Genomic DNA, 23,075 nt, shown 5'->3' on the forward strand with positions numbered 1-23,075 from the left:
GGAAACACGCAGGCTAGCTAACGCGCGACGCGTGCCGCAGCCCCCTGTGACCTGCCCTGTCTCTGTTCTCCGTCACCCTTCCAGGTATGGAGGAGAGCAGCGGTGTTGCCGTGTTGGCGCCAGACGTCGGGGAGCAGGAGGCGCTGTTGGCTGCTGAAACCGTCATCGGTTCATCGTTGGAAATCGATGAACAAAGAAAAGCCAGAACAGATCCCTTAATCCATGTCATCCAGAAGTTAAGCAAGATAGTGGAACATGAAAAGTCACAAAAATGTCTTCTAATTGGGAAAAAGCGCTCACGCTCGAGTGCGGCGACATGTTCTCCTGACTCCCAAGAGCCCTGCGAGCTTCCAGCGAAAGTCGCCCCACCGCCCACTGCCGGAAGGGCCGAGGTGTCGCAGGCGTCTCTCACGCCCCACTCTCCCGCCCAGAGTGAGGGGACGGCGATGTCCTACCAGTGCAGCCTTTGCAAGTTTCTGTCGGCGTCGTTCCCTGTGTTGAAGGACCACATCAAGCAGCACGGCCAGCAGCACGAAGTGATCCTGATGTGCTCAGAGTGCCACCTCACGTCGAAGAGCCAGGAGGAGCTGGAGGCTCACGTGGTCAGTGACCACGGCAGCGAGGCCAGCTGTCAGGCCCCAGCCGAGGCCCAGCCGTGCGCAAGCCCCCCAGAAAGACACGGTGAGCCCAGGCCCGGCACCCCAGCTGTCCCGGCCGCAGCCACGCCGGGAGCGGGCAGGGGCCAGTGGTACGCGTACGAGCAGTATGGCGTGTACCGGTGCCTCTTCTGCAGCTACACGTGCGGCCAGCAGCGCATGCTCAAGACCCACGCGTGGAAGCACGCCGGAGAGGTCGGCTGCTCCTACCCCATATTCGAAAACGAGAATGAACCCCTGGGCTTGCTGGCTTCTCCGGCGGCCACCTCAGCCGGAGGGGTCGACACGGTCGATGCGGTCGTCATCGCCATCGAGGACAGCGCGCTGCGGGTGCAGAACGGGCCGTCGGTGCAGGTGCAGATCTGCAGCTCAGAGCCGTCACCCTCCGCGTCCCCTCCCAGACAGAGCGCGGATGAGGGTGCTGGCCCCAGACGGTCCGTGGCCCTGGACCCTGACGCGGAGGAGACACTCGAGGCGACCTCTGATGCGGAGGAGATGCTGGTGGCCGACAGCCTGCTGTCGTCGGCACAGAAGATCATCAGCAGTGGCCCCAACACGAAAGGCCACGTTAACGTGATAGTGGAGCGTCTGCCGAGCGCTGAAGAAGGCCTCTCCCAGAGGAGCTTCCTCGTGAGTGCCGAGATCGAAGAGGCGAAGCAGCTGAGCCCGCCAGAAGCCCGGGCCGGGGACGAGGGGACGGGGGAAGCCTGCGGGGCCGACAAATGCACTGTCGACATCGGGGGGCTGATCATAGGCTGGAGCCGTGCGGAGAAGACCGACAGTGAGCTCGGGTACCCGGGCCTGGCTCCCGATGAGAACGCGCCCCCCGGCCGGAGGAGAACGAATTCCGAGTCCCTTCGCCTGCACTCGTTAGCCGCAGAAGCGCTGGTCACCATGCCCATCCGAGCTGCGGAGCTCACGAGAGCCAGCCTCGGGCATTACGGCGACATAAACCTCCTAGATCCAGACACCGGCCAAAGGCAAGTAGACAGTACACTGGCCGCATATTCTAAAATGATGTCGCCACTCAAAAACTCCTCGAACGGATTGGCAGGGTTTAACCAAAGCAGCTCTGCCTTGGTAGCTCTCCCGGGGGGCCGGCAGGAGCTGTCGGACGGGCAGGCCAAGACGGGCATCAGCATGTCCCTGCTCACTGTGATCGAGAAGCTGAGGGAACGGACTGACCAGAACGCTTCGGACGATGACATCTTGAAGGAGCTGCAGGACAACGCCCAGTGCCAGCCCCATGGTGAGGCCAGCGTGCCGGGAAGCAGCGTCGTGGAGTACATCCCGGACGCGGAGCGGCCCTACCGCTGCCGCCTGTGTCACTACGCGAGCGGCAACAAGGGCTACATCAAGCAGCACCTGCGGCTCCATCGGCAGAGGCAGCCCTACCAGTGCCCCATCTGCGAGCACGTCGCAGACGACAGCAAAGACTTGGAGAGCCACATGATCCACCACTGCAAAACCAGGGCCTACCAGTGCAGACGGTGTGCCGAGTCTTTCCTCTGCAAGGTGAGCCCTGCGCCGGCTCACCCAGCGACCGTAGGGTCTCAGAGCAGGGCCGGGGAGGGCTGTCAGTTTGTCCAGGGTCCAGACGAGCGGGCGTGCAGGTCAGGGCCGAAGTTGGGGGCATCGAGATTCCCCTAGCCCGCCACCTCCCCGACGGCCTCTGTGGCTACTGCTTTCATAGTCTAGTTCTTCGCTTTACGTCTTTGGAAATGTGTGGATTTCAGAGTGTACGGGAATTCATTACAAGGGAACGTGCAGTGAGGGACATCGTGCATGTGCACACGTCAGCAATGCGAAAAATATCTATTATTCATCTTCCACGGTCCTGAAATGCAGATCACTCACTGCAGCCGTTACACAGTCACCCACAGTGACTTAGGCTGCTTTGCTGCTTGCTCTTGACTTGGGGGTAGCTGGCAGAGGCTCAGCCCAGCCAGGTCTCTCGGACACGCTTAGTTGGTGTTGGGAGGCGGGTCACAAGGCCACTGTCAGTGCTGGACTCGTCGCCGTGGACACGCCGAGGCGCTGTGAGCAGTCTGCTCAGACTGTCAGTGGTTCAGAAGCACGCACACGCCACATGCGGAGACCCCGCGGGACAGTGGTGGCTCCCTGCCTTTCTGATGAGGTCGTGGCTTCCCTAGCATGCTTCTTCCCAGGAACTGTCAGATGTGCCGCTTTTTAGCACCTTCAGTTTTAAAGTGTCGATGATGTGGCCTAGGTACCCAGCCTCGAAAGCAGTTGGCTCCTCCTCCTGCGGCCTCCTAGCGGCTGTGCAAGTGTAGTCTTTGAAAACCGCTTTTGAATTTCTCTCAATTTTTTAGAGTCAGCTGAGGAACCACGAGAGAGAGCAACACAGCCTTCCAGACACCTTGTCAATGGCGAGTCGCAGTGAGCCAAGAGCATCCAGTGACACAGCTGATGAGAAGTGTGTTCAGGAAGGTATGTGGCGTTTTTATACAGGCTGCACTGACTAGCACATGAACTGAACCATGCCCTTAGCTGTCACGTGGGTGACCTTCAGGACTAAAGCTGTGTGTATTCTCTCCTAACTTACACTGTGAGTGAGCGCTTCTCATCTCTGTCCCCAAGGAAATTCTGAGTACGAAATGAATCCCGCATTTGTAAATATTCAGCTTCAACTGTGTAGGTAGGTACTACATTGAAACATGTGCTGTCCTCTAAGGGCCAAGTACAGGAGATCCCTTAGGTGGCAATGCCAGCAGGCCAGGGAGGTCGCAGCATAGAAACAAAGCCTGCTCGCCTTCCCCCAGTGCCAGCACAGCTGGCAAATGGCAGCCCCACCTCGAGCCCTGACTGAGGCTTCCCGCTGTGATCCCATTCTCAACCAAGTGTGACTGCCAGTCTCATCTGCATTATTTAAAAAACGCCACCACCAGATCTTTGCACATACCAGTTAGGTACGAGTCAGCCACGTTCCTGCTAATAGGAATGTTAGAATCGAAGATTTAATTAGAGTTCCCTGAGAAGGCGGATGCCACATCCGGGGAATTGGGGATAAGGCGTGACAAGCTGTGCTGCCTTGTATCGGCTTGCTTAAATCGATGCGCTTGAAACGTCTCAAGTGTGGTGTGTAGCGTTTATGGGAAATAAAACATTGGGGTGATTTTTCTTTTTTAGATTTCCTAAGAATTAAAGTTAGAAACAACTGCAGAGTAAAATGTTTTAGCATAATGTTCATTAAATTATACCCCAGAAAGCATAACTGATTCTAGAATGTTTCTGAAAGAACTGATTTGACACGACAGTAGGCACCAAAATCGCTTGTCAAGCAGATGTCAGCCCGGTAAAAATGTCCCGAACAAAAGGAGTTTATGACAGAGCATCTGCTTCTCCGGTAGATGGCTGGGCCTAAACGGCTCTGTTTGCTTTTACAGAATCGCCCCGAATGCCTGCTTTTATTTTAACTCGTCGAGTTTCCGCGTCCCCTCTGAGGGAGGCATAAAAGCATTCGCTACCTTTGGACCGTGAGTCCCTGGTGAAGGAGTCACGTGCGCCCTGCTCGGGGGACGCCACCTGCAGTGCGGTTGGCGGTGCTGGAGGGCGTCTCTTCTAGCACTGACTTCAAAAGCGATCACTTAAAACTGTCCACGTGGGCTAACAAATTGAAACCTACAGTTTTAATGAAAAAGTAAAACGTCAGCTCGAAATGAAAATGAGCAGTTCGAGCCTCGCAGCGCCAGTCTGCACTGCATTCCGTCCTGCAGCGTCTTTGCTCTGGGTCCTCCTGCTTCCGCGGGTTCAGTGCATGGGTTTGACGGCACGTGCTGACTCTGTCATGGCGCTGTGACAATTCAGGTTGCGGGTGGCCTCCTGCGAACTTAGACCTACGCTGACGCTTTATCAAGTCAAGGGCAGGACATAATTTATTCCTTCGTTAGGATTTACAGTCCAAAGGTAGCAAATGCTTTAATGCTTTAGTCTCTCAGCAGGGATGTGGAAACGTGACGGGTTGAAATAAAAGCAGGCGTTGGGGGCGATTCTGTAAAAGCAAACAAAACCGTTTAGGCCCAGCCACCTACTGGAGAAGCAGATGCGCTTTCAAATTCTGGTTGTCACGCCAAAGAAGCTTTTAGCTCACAACGAAGATAAAAATAATTCCTGTTTGTTGAAATTTTTTTAACCATTTAGTAAACTGACTTAAGAGGGGAGATGGTGCCGTAGCACAGATGGCCAGGGTGGCGGTGCTTGGGCACGCGTCTGCCAGGGGCACGGAGTGCCCGCCTTGAGCTGGGGACTGAGCTAGGTGCTGAGAGGACAGTGACGGCAGCACTGCCTGGAGACCAGACAGCTGGGTGTGTTGGCGAACGTCACAGCACTTTGCTGTGGCACGTCCGCGCGAGGTTTAAATCACTTGTTCTTTATTGCAAACCTGCAACGTGCCAGGCTCGGGGGGTTCACTGCAAACACAGCGGGCAGGTCCCGCCCGCCCTCAGGGCGTCTCCTCTGGTGACACGTCAGACTTCACACACAAGCACAGGGCCGCACAGACTGCAGTGGAGGGAAGCACAGATCACTTCTGGGCTCACCGGACGTGCGGGGAGGGTCTAGCACATCCATTTCCTAGATGAGAAACAGTCCTCACGAGCTGGCCTGATGGGCCTGCGGTCACACCAGCACTGACTGTGAGTGAGGACTGAGCCCGAGTCTGAACTTTAAGTCCGGTGCTCCTTCTGTTAAGGACAGTTGCTTGAGGTGGCTCAGGCTCTCATCCTGTGCTGCGCTAAGTCTTACCATCTGTCATTTTTTATTAGTTGTCATTGATCTGCAATGTTTCTCACACAAAACCATTATCCAGTATTCACACTTCCTTTTTTCAGGTTTTTTTAAACTGTATTTGGAACACTGCCACTTATAATCAAGTCCAAGTTTTTAACCTACCAATTCTGAGTAATAGTTAGGTTATAATTATGATTAGTGTATATATTAATGTTATAGCTTTACACCAGGAAATTGAGACAGTTAGTCCCGCCTGGCGGGAGCAGTTATTAGCAAAAGAAAATTTCAGTTTTAGAAAGCTTAAATTTACCTTCAGGGTTTTCTTCGTTTTGTTAAAACTCCGTTGTTGGTGTTCTTTCGTGCCGCCAGCCTCACCTGTAGTGCTGGGTCGTGCTGCGCTCCCTAAGCTTCCTCGCCTCTGCCCTTCTGCCCTCATGCCTGCTGTGCTTCTGGCTGCCCAGCCCGCAGGCTCTGACGGGCCCGGGCACTGGGTGCTGACGGGGCACACAAAGCCACGACTGTCCTCAGGAGCGTTCTCCGTGGCCACAGCATCCAGCTGTGCTGTCCCAAGCTTGCTGTTGCAGGCAGCCTGTCTCCGCTGGGCCCAGGCTCCCTGGCTTCAGAGAGCTGATCGTCACATTCTTATAATCTTTGTCATTGGGACCCGTCAGGCTGCTAGACGCAATTACGCAGCATTATGTGGCACTTAATAACATTGCTTCTCCCTCCACTGCCGCATTGCCAGCCGATGGTTCCAGAGAAAACCCACAGACGGAGCGTTAGCTTTCTCATACTGAGTTTGTTATCTATGCTTTGTAGCCATACTGTATAATATCGGATCATGGTATTAAATGTCACTTGTTGGCAAATCATTTCCTTAAGGTGACATACCCAGTATTTATTAGACTAACATCTTTTAGATTCACGATATATCTGTGGTTACTTCAGCTGCTACACAGTCAGCAGGGCAGCTGACATCCAGTTTATTACATTAGAGTTTTGTGCAAGGTTATGTGGAAAGCAACCCAGTGTATCTGTGTCCACAGATAGATGATGTCCAGTTTCTATCAGCTGAAAGTCCAGATGCAGGAGAAGCTGTAAAGCCATATTTAAACTTATTGTTATTAAACAGTTAGAAAGCCTTGACTGAAATGTTAACGCTGTGTGGTTTAAAGATTCATTTACGATGGAATGTAAATGCTGCCATTTGAACCTAAGCAAAGCATGTCGCTAAAACTCTGAAATGCCTTGTCTAGAGAATAAGTCTTCCATCCAGAAACAGTACAGATGTGACGTGTGCGATTATACCAGCACGACGTACGTCGGTGTCAGAAACCACAGACGAATCCACAACTCTGATAAGCCGTACAGGTAAGTGGGATGGCCCTGGAGTTCTGCCGCTTGTATTAGAATGTTTGATAGTAAAAGACAAACTTATTAGTAATTAAACCAAGTTAGAAGTAATTAAAAACTCATATCACTTTCAGTTACTGGTTTCATGAGTGTTGTTTAGTTTATTTAAAAATATGAATTTTAAGCTTAGGTTTTAGGACCATAGATATTTTGTCTAGCTGAAATACAGGAAGATGTTTGTGTCTGTCAGTTTCATGCAAATTGTCATAGCAGTCTTCGGCGCTTCGAGTACCTTTAAGTAACTTGGCAGCTAAGTACTCAGTATTCCAGCAGAAGCTCCTTAAAATTTAAAAGCAATAAAATTCCCTGTGAAAGATTCTATTTTTGAAGATTAATGTATCGTGTGTAAAATAAGGTCATTTAGTTGATTTCTCACAGAAGCCAATTCTAATACGTGTTTTCAAAAACTATAAGCATTTCTCAGTTCATCAGAATAGGCCGATCAATGTAAATCATTACTTTTTGAATAAATTTTGCCTCTTGCAAATAAAAGTGTTGTTTATATAGAGTTCGTCCAGCTGCCACAGAGCAGTTTGGTCTCCTTGTGGCCATGGTTCCCACTCTGAGCTAAGTTGGTCACCATGACGGAGTGCTAGGCCACAGGCATGAACTCTTAACCTTTCGTCAAAACGCATCTCCTGTTTTAAGTCTGTCTCGGGTTTTCTAGGTGTGACAGGTGAGTGCGGGAAAGTTACCGTGTTAATATCTCAGTAGGAACCTGACAGGCTGGCCGTCCAGTGCCACCGCTTGATCTCATAACGAGGCTCTCTTTGTATATGGTTTTAACTGTCAGTCTGTGCTGCGTTTGCTAACCAGCAGACTTACTTACACTCACTCCAGACAACATCCATTCGCAGAGTCTTGTCGCTCCGTGGAAGGTGCTCGACCTTGCCTCTTGTCTCTGTTTGATTCGTTCGCTTGTTTGTTTGTTCCTGGAGGAAAACATTTAGCTTGTTACTGATATGGAATCATTCATTTGGTTATGGAGTGGATTGGTATAAAAATGGCATTTTTCTAGTTTTTTCTTTTTAATTGCAGTAATATTGGTTGAGAACGTTATGTAAGTTTCCGGTCTGTGACATACAATCCCACGTCCACACACTGTGGCGTGCTCAGCGCCAGAGTCCAGTTCCCGTCGCTGCGGAACATGTCACTGTCACCTCCCCATCCGTCTCTACCCACCCGTCTGATGTCTGTGCCTGCGAATGGGTTCTTGTTTTATTTGTTCATTTGTTTCTTTTTACACTCGTTGCACATGAGTGAGATTATACGCTTTCTGGTTTTTCCATCGGACTCGCTCCACCTGGTCTGTAACACCCTCGGGACGCATCCGTGTTGCTGCAAGTGGCACTGTCTCATCTTGTGTATGGCCGGCTAGCAGTCCATTGTGTGTATATACCACAGTTTTTTTTATTTTTAAAACTAGGATCCCTAAGAAAGTTTTTTCCCCCAAGTGTAATGAAGGTCATTAACCATTATTAGCAGTGACTCAGTGTCATAAATTGTAGATGACAAGTGGTAAATGGTATTTAACGTGTTGTGTCATTCATGATTTACATTGCAGAGTATTTAGGGGAACATGATGGAAACGGGACACTAGTGTATCTGATATGAGGAGGAATCTTTGCCTTTTTGTTTTGAGTGTATTTTTAAATTGGATGACATTTTCAAATTCAAGTGATCTGGGTAAGAGTTAAATAACATCCCTTGGGTTCAGAATCAGACTTCATTCAAATCCATTGAGAAACATTTATTGAGCAAATATTGTTTCAGAAGCTGTGTTAGACTCTTTGACTATAGTCATAATAAAAAAGAGACCATTCCTGCCATCATGAAGCTTACAGACGCACGACGAACAAGCAAACGCTCAAATGGACGACACGACATTCGCGGGAGAGTCTCGTGGTTGCTGTTGATTCTGTGGAGGGAGGTCTCACAGCTCAGAGACACGTTCCAGTAGCTCTCGGTGTCTTGGGCGTTGTGTTTCATATGCTCTTCAAATACGTCCCGACTCGGAGTCAGACAGTGGTCCCAGGGTCTTCCTTCCGGTGGGCAGCGTCCCCAAGAATCCTCTTCTTGTCACCTCAGAGAGGTCTCAGTGTGTTGTTTCCAAATTTGTTCACTCTCGCACTTTGTCACCGGGATTGTCCTGAGTGTTTGTGTAGGAGAGATGCTGTTCCCAAGCCGCAGTTCTGCCACAGCTGCGGTCTCCATACTCCCTTGGAGGCAACCAGCGACTTGGGGAGACGTATGCTTAGTCTCAGGCCTGGGCCGTACTCCTGTGCCCAGCTAGGGGACCTTGGGGACAGTATCGCGAGCTCAGCCTCCCTCCCCAGATAAAGCTAGGGGTACCGCCTCGTGCGTGAAGCTTCGTGAGGACTGAATGAGATTTTATGTCCCAAGCTCCCAGCTTGTTACTGGTGCCTTGAAGGGCCTGGTCTCCTTCCTCTGCTCATGACTCCATGCGGTCGGAGGACGGAGCTGCCCTCCACGCCCGTGCTAGGACGGGGAGCGGTGAAGGGCCCCGGCCATCCCCGTGCTCCCAGCGCCTCGCGGAGGAGCAGCCTGTGCGAACCACACACCAGCTGCCGCCGACCCAGCCTCCCAAAAGGTTCCGCTCGGAACTGTCGGGTACCGCTCGGCCCGGGGTTAGTTGGACCCGCGGTTCAAGTTCCCCCAGGCACATGGCCCAGCACCAGCTTCCTCAGGCTGCTGCGTCTCCCACGCAGAGGGGTGGCAGGAGGACGTGGCGAGGAGGGAAGTGACAGGCTTTGGACCGGAGGCGCTCGGCACAGCCCCGGGCACGCAGGCATGACTCGGTGCCGACTGTCACCTGTGTGGCCCATTCTTCTCCATGCACTGGCACTGCTTCTATAAGCCTGTGGCATTTGAGATAAGGTGGCCAGGTGTCACTGTGCCTTCACTTCCTGAAGTATGAGGGCTGACTGGGGGCGTCCGCTGACTTATCATACCCAACCCAAAATACCCAGTATGTCCTTAAATATATGAAAAATACGCTTTGCCGGCCTTGGACCTGAAGCCTCAGGACACGTGATAAAAGGGCGCCGTGCCGCGTCTGTCGTAGGGCGAAGCTTTGTCGGGTGAGGAGTCGCCTCGCTTGCTCGCACGTCGTCACGCGGCCCGTGCCTCTCGTCGTGCAGAAGCATTCAGATAACTCACCTGATTTGGTAGATTTGTAATTAAATATTTAACAAAAATGTCTTTTAAAAAAAATTTTTTTCCCCAAATGACAAAAACTTACATCCACACAAAAATCCACGCCCAATGTTCAGAGCAGCTTTGTTCAGAGTCGCCCAGACTCGGGAGCAGCCAGCTGCCCTTCAGCGGGTAACAGGTGAACACACACTGTGGCCCGTCCAGACGGCGGAGGGCCGCACAGCAGTAAGAGTTCTTGAGCCACAAAGGGACACGGAGGGACCTTAAACACACACGACTCAGTGATGACAGACGCCATCTGAAAAGGCCACGTGCTATATGCTTTCAACTCTGTGACCCTCTGGAAAAGGCACAGCTGTGGACACATTAAAGATCAGTGGTTGCCAGGGGTCACGGGGGTGGGGTGGGGTGGGGTGGTAGAGCATAGAGGCTCTGAGGGAGATTGCTCAGCGTGGCATGTGTGGCGGGTGCGTGACACGGTGCATTTGGCAAAGCACACAGAATACACAGACCACCACGACCCTGGACCAGGCGGCTTGGGGGCGGGGCTTCAGGTCCCAGCCCCCGCTCGAGGGTCCGCGGTGTGGGTGTTAGCGAATCGAGTACTGGTGGCGGTTCATCCGGTGACAGTGTCCGCAAAGGAGTTACTGGACGCCTGAGAGGTCACCAGCCCGACAGTGCCTGAAAGAGTTAATAAGCACTCCGTTCACACGTTACCAGTGCACCCGGCTGTGTGAGACGAGTTTTCTTTTGAATGGGTTTTCAACGATTATTGATTATGTTTTATTTGTGAAATCTAAAGTGTTGAAGCTTTTCAGAACTATTTCCAATTTCTGTGCATCTAAAAATAAGTACATAGTTCATGTTGAAAATCACTTAATTACGTTTTGCTTTCTTAAACGGTGTGGAGGGTTGATTTTGTGCATTTGTCTTTGTGGGAGAGTTAATTCAGAGCACAGACTTTGTAGTTACTGTATTAGAGTCTTTCTAAGAACTGTTAATAGCTGAAGTACTTGGGATATTTGTTGATTCATCAATTCTTTATAAGTTGAAAACACTATTTCACTGTCCCTGGAATGTCCATTCTAGGATGTTTTGGCTTATAGATGTCCATATGAAACCATCACGTGCCTAGAATCAGGGACACCTTAGAGTCAGTGAGACACGATGTCTAACACGGCATCAGGAGAAGGAATTTATGATTGTGACAGGATCGTCGTAGTGACCGAAGTGACAACATGGGTCTGACTCCCCTCACGCCTACCTTCCAGGTGCTCTTTGTGTGGGTACGTGTGCAGCCACCCTCCTTCTCTGAAGTCGCATATGTGGAAGCATGCGAGTGACCAAAACTATAACTACGAGCAAGTGAACAAGGCCATTAACGATGCGATTTCGCAGAGCGGCAGGTATCTGTTCCCGCCCCTCCCCTGTCGGTACGCGTTCCTCAGAGGCAGGGTGACACCTGCTAGTCCTGCGTTCTTGCCAGCTCAAGGTTTGGTGTTTTCTGTTTGGTTTTTAAGAGTTCTAGGGAAATCCCCTGCAAGGACGCTGCAGAGCAGCAGTGACGAGCGAGGCGACCCTGTCGCCGAAAGCCCGGACGACGGGGCGTCGCCCTCCGAGCCCACGGCCCAGGCTGCCGGCGAGCACGAGGAGCCCGGCGCGGGGAGGGGCCCCGGCGCAGCCCCCACCGGCGCGGAGTACTGCGTGCTGCTCTTCTGCTGCTGCATTTGTGGCTTCGAATCCACCAGCAAAGAGAACCTGCTGGGCCACATGAAGGAGCACGAGGGCGAGATCGTCAGCATCATCCTGAGCAAGGACGCGACGCGCCTCTGAACGCGGCCCAGACCCCAGCGGGGCCCCGCCACACCGCGGTCCCGCCGGGCGGGCGCTGTCCGGTGACCGCCCGGACACAGGAGCTCGGTGCGATTTTGAGGGAAATGACAGCCGTGACTGTGGAACCAAATTTGGGGTGTAGTAAGAGGGATTCCAAGTGGACACGCAGTGATAACATTCAGGTGCGTCGAGCAAGGGGGAGCGGCCGAGGAGGCAAAGGTGTGACCCTGTGTCAGCGCTGTTGCCTCGTCTTAGTGTGGAGTGTATTTCTTATTCGGGCTTCCCACAATGTGGCGGTGCACGCAGGGCAGTGAAGAGTGTTTCGGGAGCTCTGCTGAAACGTGCTGTTAGGGACGTGTCACGATCTAAAGCAGAGCTTGCTCTTCTTCCTCTCAGTTCTGACGTGACGGGCCTCCTGGGGCAAGTGGGACGCAACTCCCTGGGGGTTTTCAGTGGCACCAGCAGTCGGCAAGGGGAAGGGGGCTTTGAAATGATCTATCTAAATCTTTCCCGGAATTGATAGGCGTTAACCATATGCTCAACATGAGATATATCGCTTTACTCCTTAAAAAAGAAAAGAGACCTCTGCATCCAAATCTAGATTGTAAAGAGGTGCTGAAGGAGTAAGTGATCGTCGTGCGTTCACGGTGACTTTCCTGTGGGCACGGGAGGAAACAGGTGAATTCCCACCAGACTCAGCCCCCATCCCAGGGTGGAGAAGCATGTAACAGCGCAGTGCAGTTACCTCTCGGAGGTCCCCCCGGTTGTCTAGCTAAACAGGCTCCCGACCCTCCTGAATTAGCCTTCTATCTGGGGGTCCGTGGAAGCCACAATGTATGAAAACGTGCATGTGATCACCAGACCCTGGGAATGGTGTAAACTCTTAACTAGAAACCATTTGGGGGAGGGGGTGAGATTCAGAAGCCCCCGGAAGCGAGCACTGCCATTGAGATCATACTTCTCGGAGTCTTATGAAGTTCCACGTAGCAGAAAGGGTGAACCAGACGTGGCTCAAGCACAGCGGGAATCCAGGCTGTTCATAAAACTTGTAGGAACAACAGCATTTGGCGAGTCTGTGAGCTTTTCTCTATCCAGGAGGTTCCATTCCGTGCAATAGGATGTCCGGAGCCCCGACGACAAGTGCCATGAAATAGATGGATTCTCCTCGTTAATTACACGTTTGTGTCCTAACATTTCTAAGAGTGAAAAGAACAGGGTTTGTTTTTCTGGCTTTTGTAGTGCGGTCATTTATTCATGCATCTTTTCATTGGAGTAAGTTCTGCCCACAAGTCAGACGTGGGGCCTGTGCGCCCCTCCCCGCCCCCCATGGTGCTCTTTCTGACCTAGCTTCCCAACACAGAGCAGGTTTGAATGGGATACTTCGTAGACGCGTGCAGGAAAGACAGCTCTTCCAGAGTCCAGGTGTGAGGCGAAGGGGCGGACACGTTCAAGGCTGCTTCGGGAACCATTGAAGGGGCCAGGCATCTGGGAACCTTGTCTGATTTGTTTTTTTGGTCGCATTTTCATGATGATATTTAAACAGAATCGATTGTAGTTCTGTAGCTCTTTAGGTAGCTTTAATTTATTTATGAAAGTCAATCCATTTTTGATATGTGGTTTTTTAAAAAGATAAAGTGAATTTTATATAGTAAATTATAATCCCCAAATCCACTGCATGTGGACCTATATTCGTTTTCTCCTGTTTTTAGAATTAAAACAATTATATTTTATTTCAAATTCAAATAAAATATTTTAAATGGTTCCATTATTATCACTTATATTGTTGCCACTCAGTCATTTCTTTCATCGCTGGTAGCCACGACTCAGTATTTCTTCATAAAAATATTATTCTGAAAATTAACCTTAGAAGAATTTTATCTTATAAATTTTCCTTAGCTTTAATTTGATGTAACCATTTGGAAAATACTAATAACCAAAAAAATGCCAAAAATATCAATGGTGAATTTTTTTAAATGACCAGTCTTCATTTCCTTAAACCACTTCCATCGATCATTACCTAAATTTCTATTCGGAATCATGGATTTAAAATTTCCCTAGCTCATTGGAGGGAAGACTAACCCAGCAGTTCCAAGTCTTTAAACGTCCATCGGATTCTGGCCTAGGACATCCTCGAAGCTTCCTCCTGGCCCTGCAGGAGAGGCCGGACAGCAGGGCCGCCCGGCACCTTCCCACGCCGCCGTCTGGCGAGCCTCACGCTAGCAGTGTCTCTACCGAGAACAAAGTAGTAATGAAAACGAAATACGCAATTTTAATTGTGGAAGAGAGAGGTGTGGAGCTAATCAGGACGGATTTCTTCATAGGAGTAACAGTTTATTTCCTGGCACTAGATCTTTTCCCGTACAAAGCTCGTAGTATTGGTTTTCCACTCTGACCACTTAAAATTCCGACTGGATAGTGAAACTAGTTTTTCAGAGAAATCGCCTGGATAAGGCAACGGCGGGGAAGGGGACGGCGGTGCATCCTGGCCAGTATCAATAACACATTTTGGGGCTACGTCACTTTCTCTTTCTCTGACCATCCAGAATATGGTGAGTGTCCCCAGTGCTCTGACAGCCCCATGCCTGTATTCCAGTCGATCGCGAGACTTTTAAGTTCTGTGTCCAGGCAGTGCACTGCAGTGACGCTTATAAAGCCTTTGTTCTAGATCTGTCATCTATTTGAGGTAGCAGCTGGTGGCCTCATTGTTTCCTCTGTCTTTTCTCACGAAGCGGGTGGCAGGCACCCATGTTTACGTCGTGTCGTCCACAGCGTACTGGGCTTGACAGAGACAAGCAGGCTTCTCTATCGAGACGTGTTGCAGTTTTAGTTTTCATAGACACTTATTTAATCTTTTTTTATTGTACAGCAAGGTGCTCTAAGTAATATTCTATGAAATATATTTAATAGAAATTTGAGTTTGATATCCATGGACATGAATACGTGTATTTTTTTAAGAAATAAGTATTGTGTAACACTATGGCATTGCTTCTATAGCCAAAGTATAAAACTTTCTGGAACACTGACATGTGAAGACGCCAGTTAATTCCAACACTGTATCCTACAAATAGGATGGTTTGCATTTTGTAAAATTATCCTGCACACGGAGCTGCAGGCCTCACAGCCCAGGGCTCTAGGGCCGTGTCCAGGGTACAGCGGTGGCCTGCTCAGCAGTGACAGGAGTCCACAGTGCTGCTTGAAGTACCTTTGCGAGTACTGTGCAAAGTTCTAGTAATTTATTTTGCTTTATAGGAGTTGGTCATGTATTGACTTTAATACTGTATTTTGGTAATAAATCTTTTGTTAAAAACACCTGCCTCTAAGTTTTATTAACAACAAGGTAATGTATCCATTCTTACGCAAAGGCTTACGCTGACCCTCGGCCCACCGTTGAACTGCTGCCGACGACGAGCATCGAGCCCTGTGGCGCAGGATATCCGAAAATGCCTTTAGATTGCTTTAATCACTTCAGAACTACAGTCTGAAGCTTCGGGCTACACAGTTTTTCATTTTATCTTCCAGATCACAGCCTTATAAGCTTTAAATTCTACATAGTCACAGTGCTGAGGACGAGCTGGGCTCATGACAACTAGCACTCTATTGGGGGCCAGGGATGCACGATTGGTCACGCCTGGGCGTGTCATGGCCTCTGTCAGATGCTCCCCCACATCGACCTGTTGCATTGGCAAGCGAAGCCAACATCGCCTGGCTGTCCGTCCGCGCCCTAGCATCCCAGGCCATGTCACCTCAAGTGTCTGAGGCCAAGCTGTAACCCCTGGTCCCGTCTCCCTGGGGTAACATAACTATACCCCTGATTTTCAAGAACCAAACCCCAGCACGGCAGGCCCAGGACACAGGGTGCAGCCTGGGGCCGCTGGAAACGTGACGCGTGGGCTGTAAGTCTACAACACACAAAGAATTGGCACAAAAATCGTGAAGTATCTCATTAATAATTTTTTTATATTGACGTGTTGAAATGATATTTTGGGTTAAATAAAATATTAAAATTAACTTCACCTGTTCATTTTTGTGACGTCGCTACCAAAGGATTTGAAGTTACACGTGTAGCTCGTGTTGACGGTGAGATGGCACTGCTGCTGCAGCCTCGGCCCCGCCTCATCTGGCCCGCCGCCCACCTCTGACGTGTGCTGCTTTTGGGGCGCAGCCTGCCCCCGTTCACGTGTCGTGTGGGGTTTTCAGGCCTGGCGGCGGCACTGAAAAGCCATGACAAGTCATATGGCCCACGAGGCCCGAATTGTTTACTGTGTGTTTGATAGTTAATAGTCGAGGCCCTCTGAACTGGGGTGACGGCACAATCAGTGCCTTAAAGCGACCAGAAAGAAGGAAGCTTTTTATAGCACTGTTTTACGACAATTACATTATTTCTCCCTCTGTAATTTGTACAAAGTCTTCCTGTTCTCCTCCAGACCTCATCCATCATTTATAACTCACTACTTCATCATCTCTGCTATTTAAAGCCAAACACAATTTGTTTAAAATAACAACGCACAATTAAATAATAAATAACGCAGCTGTGAAGAGTCGAGTCTTGTCCTGACAAGCGTACAGCTCTGAAGCCACCCTCCCCGCCTCACCGTCTTAGTGTTGTGGGCACGGTGACAGCTGACAGCACGTCACACCACCTGCGTATCAAACTGTGCTGCATGGTCACCGCGGTAGCCAGTCCGCCCACTTGGGGCGTGACGATCGACTTAATAACCCAGGATGTGAAGGAGGGAGTCCGAGGGCCACCTCGGTGAATGGCTCGTCTGGGTCTAGAGCCCCATTCACAGGTCGGGCTGAGGTTGCACTTGGCTTTGGCAGAACCGTCAGCTACACCAGCAGGACTAGGAGAGGCCACAGTGTCCTCCCAGAGGGGCCTCCAGGGCCATCAGAAGATACACAGCAGACACTTTGGGCCTGTAGGTCCTGGTAGGTTGTGCGCTGGGCTTACTCAGGTGGTGTGTCTTGGTTTATATCTCTGACCCCAAGGACTGAGATGCTCGCCCAGTTCCCAGAGCTGTGCCTGGGTAGCGGGGGCCTCGCTCTGCTGGTGGCACGTGAAGTTTTGGCAACTGTGACATGCATGCTTTTGTCATCTACTGATTTTTTTTCAATAATGGGTAGTCATTTTAAACTTTGCCTTACGAAAGGAGATTATAGTAGATCTTTGAATCAAGAAGCTTATTTTTAGGCACTTCATATAAATTACTTTTATGTAAGAAAGTCGTCAAGTGTTGGTGTCCTTTTACTTTAGAATGCAGACCACATTTATGCCAGTGTGTCACTTAGCAAAGGAGCTGCTAAGTTAACAGTTTGCAAAACTGTGAGACAGGCACTTGCACGGCTATACGAGGAGCCCGGGCCTCTGCTCAGACAGGGCGTTTGAAGAAGGAGCTCTGTTCGCACAAGTCCTGGAATAGTGACCGTGAGCTCAGCCCCAGCGGCTCCATCTTCCGATTTCTCAGCTTCATCTTTTGTGCAAAGGAAAAACCATGAGAATTATAATTATCCGCATCATTGCCCCTGCATTAGTAATAATTTTTTTTTAATTATTAAGGAAGTATGTCATCTTAAACGTGTACACGGCGGAAGGCTGCGACCTGAAGAGACCCTCAGCATTTCTCAGGTTCCCTCTGAGCACCTGACAATGCTGTTTTAAGGCCTGTCACATCTGCACATTCCTGTTTCTTCGACTTGTCATTTCACTAATTTTAGTACCCGTGTTTTAGAAAATGTGAAACAGGCACGTCAGTCCCCATCTTGCTCTTTTGTTTGTCTGCAGTCCTATTTAAAGTCAGTATTTCCAACCACAAAAGGTGTTAGAAAATTCTATTTCAGACTTATGAGAAAAAGTACAGCAGGGCGCAGTTCAAACCTTACACGGTATTTATTTCTGATTCTCTACAGCTAACATTCTGCAAAAAGTAGTTACAGTGAAATGTTGAAACTGTGGGAAACAGTGGCTTCGAGGCCGTCTGCATTTTCTGAGCCCCTCTCCACACAAAGCCTGGAGCACAGCGGGCGGGACAGTGGCCCTGGAGCCATGTGAGGCATCACAGATGGGTCACAAACTCGGAAATGAGATTCTTCAGAACCTGCCCAGGAGGAGCGGCCCTCCACTCGGTGCGCAAATGCTGTCAAGGCTCCAGTGTGTCATGTGACCGTGTTGAAAACCAACTGTGTAGGAAAACGAAGTGTGGACCGGCCTCTGGGAAAGCGGCCGCCTGTCCCAGCTGAGGCGGTGGGGACATGCCCACCAGAGCTGCACGTGCAGTGAGCGTTGCCACCTCCGGTGGGCTGGGTGTCTTGGGCTTCACATGCTAACCTCTTACAAGTCCCATTATTCCCATCTTGTGACCTGTGGAGTTGGTGGTATAATGACCACCTCGCAGAACCACGTGGACCCAGTGACGTCTCTGAAACACCCCGTCCAGCTCTGACACACTTGTGGACGGCTCTTGGTTCCCAGCCAGTGAGGCAAGTCACCCTTTTCTGGACCAGTAAAGCAGGTGGTGACACACACCCTGTGGGGTCGTGAAGATGGGCAGCCACGTGTACACAGGGCCCAGCCGTCCAGGAGCGTCCACAGTGGCCACTGTCACAGTGAACGTGTGCTGGGAGGGTGGGAGCTGCCCTTACAGAGCATGGCGTCAACGCTTGTCGTTATAGCCCTGGAGAGGAGCCTGAGAACCAAGCCGGTTGGTTTGGAGGACGGATGCTCAAAGCAGAACTATACAAAGAAAGAAAAGACGGGTTTATCAGTATGTAGCTGCCATATCCTGTGGCCGTCGCAGCTAGAAAGCTAACAGTCCAGGAGGAAGTGTTAGCACGTGACCCTGTGACCACCACGTAAGTGTGTGTGGTCCTGCCCTCACCTGCAGATGCCAGTAGGGACTATGACGATGGCCCTCAGTCGGCTGGTGAGCTGCCAGCACTGGCAAAGCTTGAGCCCGAGGACAGAGAAGTGCACTCAGGGACCCTGCCGACACAGCCACCGGCTCTGGGAGCGGGTGCCATGCGTTGGGCTGTTGGGAAAGGCAGGGGCTCTTGGAGACTGGGAGGAACGGCCTGTCACAGTGTGCACAAGGCTGCCACACTCACGCGGCGCCTCAGCCAGCTCACAGGACAGCCCCACCGCGGACCTGATGCCTGCGGGCCAGCTGGGTGCCAGCCTCCTCGTGCCGGGGGCTGTCCTGTGGGCCCAGGCATGGCGTCCCTCGGCCCCCCAAGTGGACTTGTGACCGGGTCGGAAGATGGCAGACGCAGTAACGATAATCCCGAATCAGCATTTGAGTGTAACCGTTGTGCACGGCCAACTCACTCGTACAAAATGAAATGGAACAAGAGAGCCTAGTGGCCACACCTCCAGCTGTCAGTCACCCCGAAACAAGAGTGGGTGTGTGGGAGATCCAAGGGCACAGACAAATCCATGACAGCACTCATGTGGACATGCGGTGCCAGAATCCAGTGCCACTTGCGCCCACACCTCGTATTTGATATCCTATGGGTTTGTTTTTGAAATTCAAGAAGACACCAAATCTTACCTACATGGGCATTTGCATTTACCTAGCACCTTCCAGCTGATTTATTCAAACACCAAACAAACATTTACTGAGTTTCTAAATGTCCCCAAGTGAGCTCCGGTAAAACCTATCCAATAAAGTTAAATTTCCAGTTTTTTAAAAAGAAATCTCTATTTACCATAAAGCAGGGGGAAACTTCCAACTTGCATTTTGTAGCGGATCAGATGTCTTGGATCGGCTTCGCAGCCTTTGCTGATGATGATGACTACGCGGTGCTGCGTCTCGGGCATGAGCCGTTCCCACACGCTGGCTTGTTTCAGAAAAGTCTTACATTGCTGCGCTCTAAGAGTTTGTGATCATCAGAGAAACAAGGCTGATAGTGTGCACGAAACTGCGCACTCGACTTTAACCCACACAGGAAAGGACTAGTCACGCGACTTGTGGCGGCCACAGCCAGCTGTCCCCACCATCCGTTCTCCTGGTGGCAGAATGGGTAGCTGGCGCATGACAGACTGTTTCCCAGTCTCCCTCTCGGCCCGGTGAGGCAATGTGACCAAGTGATGGCTAATGGGATAGGAGGGGCAGTGGTCCGTGACACCTCTGGGCCGTGCCCCTAAAATCAAGGGCACTCCATCCCCTACTCCTGATCTGCGGACGTGGTGGTGGCGAGCCATCGCTGACTACAGGAAGTGCAAGCAAGGGGCGATGGCGCTCCCAAATATCAAAGCATTCGATTAAAGAAACAGGAATTTAAAATATGCGGGACTGTTGCATACTCGTTCTTTTTAAAAATCACTTAAACCTAAGAGTTTACAAACAGGTCGTACACACAGGAATTCGTATGTGATCAGGTGATTCAAATCAGCAGGTACGAATGATGATGAAACATTGATTATGCAACTAAAAAAAAAAATTACGTTAGATCTGTCTCACCCCAGAATGAAAAGATGCAACATTTTTAAAACGAGAAGGATTTAAAATTTTTTTGCAATGTCGGGGTAGGGAGCGTGGTCAGAAAACCCAGGAGCTATAAAGGAAAGATGACAGATGTGACAGTGTGAAGACGGGAAACACTGCAGAGCGAAAGACACCATGTGAGGCACACAATAATGAGGACGTGTATGCAGGGCACGTGACGAAAAGTTACCGTCCACGGTCTGTAAGGAAGTTCTTCACATCAAGATTAAGTCAAGTTGGCCAAAGAACACTGAAAGAAATCATAGAAAAAGAAAGACGAACATCCAGTAAACCCCTGACATAACTGTCTGCACCTCACTAATACATTTAAAATGTTATGTCATTTGTCGCCAAAGACTGGCAAAGACTGAAATGATCCGCTGTTGGCAAGGACGAGGAGAAATAAGCTCTGTGATGCCCATTGGGGGAAGTGCAAAGTAATGAGAATTTTTAACCTTTGGGAACGTAGTTTGCCAATGATTGTCATAATTTACGAGTTCTAGCAATTTTATTTCTAGAAATAGATTCTAAAGAATCACATAAATATAAAGATATTCTCTACCACATTGCTTGTAATAGGATAAAACTAGAAACAACCTAAGTATCCAATTAGAGAGGAATAGTTTAAAAAATTATGACACTTCCATACATTGCATTGACGGCCTGTCACTGTATAACGTTACCCCAAATTTTAGTGGCTTAAAACCACAGTTACATGTATTACCCTCACTGTTTCCGTGTCAGTTCTGGCTCAGTATCTCAGGTTATAGTCCCTGAAGGCTGCCCTGCATTTGGCAGATGTCGCCCACGAGGGTCTCTCACATGGCTGGCAAGGTGACTGCCATGTGGCCTTCCCCACAGCCTGTTTGAGTACCCTCACAATATGGTGGCTGACATCCCCCGCCGTGAGCAATCCAAGAGAGGCTAAGGCTGAAGCTGGGATGACTCGTGTGACCTGGCCCCATCCATCCCACAATGTCACCTCCACGGTGTTCTGTCGGTCACACGGCACGGCTATGATTCATCGAGAGGGGAAGATAGAAGGGTGTGAAGGCCGGGCAGCAAAGACCACTGGCACTGAAGCTCGAAGGCTGAGTCGTAGTTCAGCCGGGTAAAGAGATGCAGGGCGACCACTTCTAAAACCCTTGGAAGACATTTAAGATGAGGAAGCAATGAGGCTGAGAGGGGCGTGGAGCCTGGCTCTGGCGGCGCTCGCAGCCCAGCGAGGAGCTTGGTTTTACACAAAGCTGGTGAGCCACCAAGAGGGTGCGTCTTAGATCAGCCTGGCTACTCCGTGGAGGGTGAATTGAGTGGGCAAAGACAGGAGGCAGGATGGAGGAAGGCCATCAGTTAGGGGGCTATTGAAAGGACCCAGACGGGAATTAGTAACTGGGATGAGGCTGGTGGCAACAGAGCATTGGAGATGGAGAAGAGCTGGGCATTCTGAGACGTCCGAGAAGAAAGCCTGCAGGACTCATGTTTGATTGGACATGGGATGACACCGCAGCAAGGACTCGAGTTTGGCCCCCAGGTTTCACTTGAGGTTTGGGGATTAGACACAGTTCAGTATTTAACAGATTGTTTGAGATGCCTGCACACATGGAAATGTCCAGTAGGCAGTGGACATATAGGACCTGGAGGTCAGGAGATCTGTCTTGACAAAAAAATAGACGAGTCATCGGAATATCGGTGGAAATTGGAGACGTGAGCCAGAGAATCTTTTTTTTTTTTTTTTTTTTTTAGAGTAAGAGAAACTTACAAAGGAGACTGAAAAGGGATATCAAGCAGAGAGGAGGAACACCGAGAGTCTGCCGTGGCAGACGACAGGACTGATCCACTCACATGTGTAGTAAGCACCCAAATGCATTTCCTGTACGGCATCTTAACGCGAAAGAGAAAGATTGTATGTGCTACTAACCCAAGCAACTGAAAACTGAAGACTGTGCACCAGATGGGAAAAAGCCAAAGAAAGTGTCCAAGTGGGCTTCTAGACACGCAAACGAGCAGTGTTCCTGGACCTGCACTGCAGTCACAGCCTGGGACCGGTGCCGCCCCCAGGCTGGCTGTATCCCAACCGAGGACTCGTCAGTCCATTTACTCATACCCAAGACATCGCAGCAGTGGATGCCTCCTTGTAAGTCCCAAAGCTTTATCTTGCTCAGTGAAGCCATTTCACTGAGACGACTTAAGAAAAACCCTATACAATAAGGGCCGTATTTAAGGAGAAATCAATTGGCGCATGTATTAAGCACGCAAAAATGTATTTCATGTCAGGCATCTTAACGTGAAAGACTGTGAAGATGCAGTCCCTGCTCGCAAGTCCGTAACACGAAAGAGGGGACACCAACCGTCATGTTGGAACAGGGCAAGCGCCATCTGAAGAAACAGCTGACATTTATGAAAGCCACCCAGCAGATACCTCAGTCCGTTCGCACAGCGTGCGTGCTTGTTACTACCAGCGACAGACAGCGAGGAGGAAACCGTCCAACAGAGGCGGCCGGGGGAAGCGCCCTGGACGGAGGGCGCCGCGTGGGGATGCGGCGGGCCGCGTTCTCACAGGGCGGGACCCGGGCCGTCCCTCCCAGACGTGCACGGCCGAGTGGCCGGGGCGTCTGCGGGGCACGGGGGCGCGCCCGGCCTCAAAGGCTCGCGCCGCACAGCGCGGGGACAGCGACGCGCTGGACGACGGGGCGCGCGTCCGTGCAGACCGACCGCAGAGAAAACGGCCCCACGCACGGAAGCGTCCGCGGATCGGCCACCGGCGGGG

General features: G+C 50.6%; 1 protein-coding gene and 1 long non-coding RNA gene across 2 annotated transcripts; one reads left to right on the forward strand and one right to left on the reverse strand.

Moving 5' to 3' along the window:
* The first annotated feature begins 84 nt into the window (after nt 1-84).
* On the forward strand, nt 85-15,137 carry ZNF507 (zinc finger protein 507). Its single transcript, XM_006923419.2, has 5 exons — nt 85-2,171; nt 2,990-3,107; nt 6,662-6,776; nt 11,267-11,401; nt 11,516-15,137. The coding sequence occupies exons 1-5, from the start codon at nt 87-89 to the stop codon at nt 11,826-11,828; spliced, it is 2,766 nt and encodes a 921-aa protein (XP_006923481.1). The 5' UTR covers nt 85-86; the 3' UTR covers nt 11,829-15,137.
* Nucleotides 15,138-17,691: 2,554 nt separating this feature from the next.
* Nucleotides 17,692-23,026, reverse strand: LOC112472140. Its single transcript, XR_003043529.1, has 2 exons — nt 19,530-23,026; nt 17,692-18,558 (listed from the first exon to the last, which is right to left on the reverse strand). It is a non-coding gene; the product is annotated as an uncharacterized LOC112472140 (long non-coding RNA).
* Between the last annotated feature and the right edge of the window lie 49 nt (nt 23,027-23,075).

This window comes from Pteropus alecto, unplaced genomic scaffold (genome assembly GCF_000325575.1).
Source record: "Pteropus alecto unplaced genomic scaffold, ASM32557v1 scaffold89, whole genome shotgun sequence".
Taxonomy (NCBI): domain Eukaryota; kingdom Metazoa; phylum Chordata; class Mammalia; order Chiroptera; family Pteropodidae; genus Pteropus; species Pteropus alecto.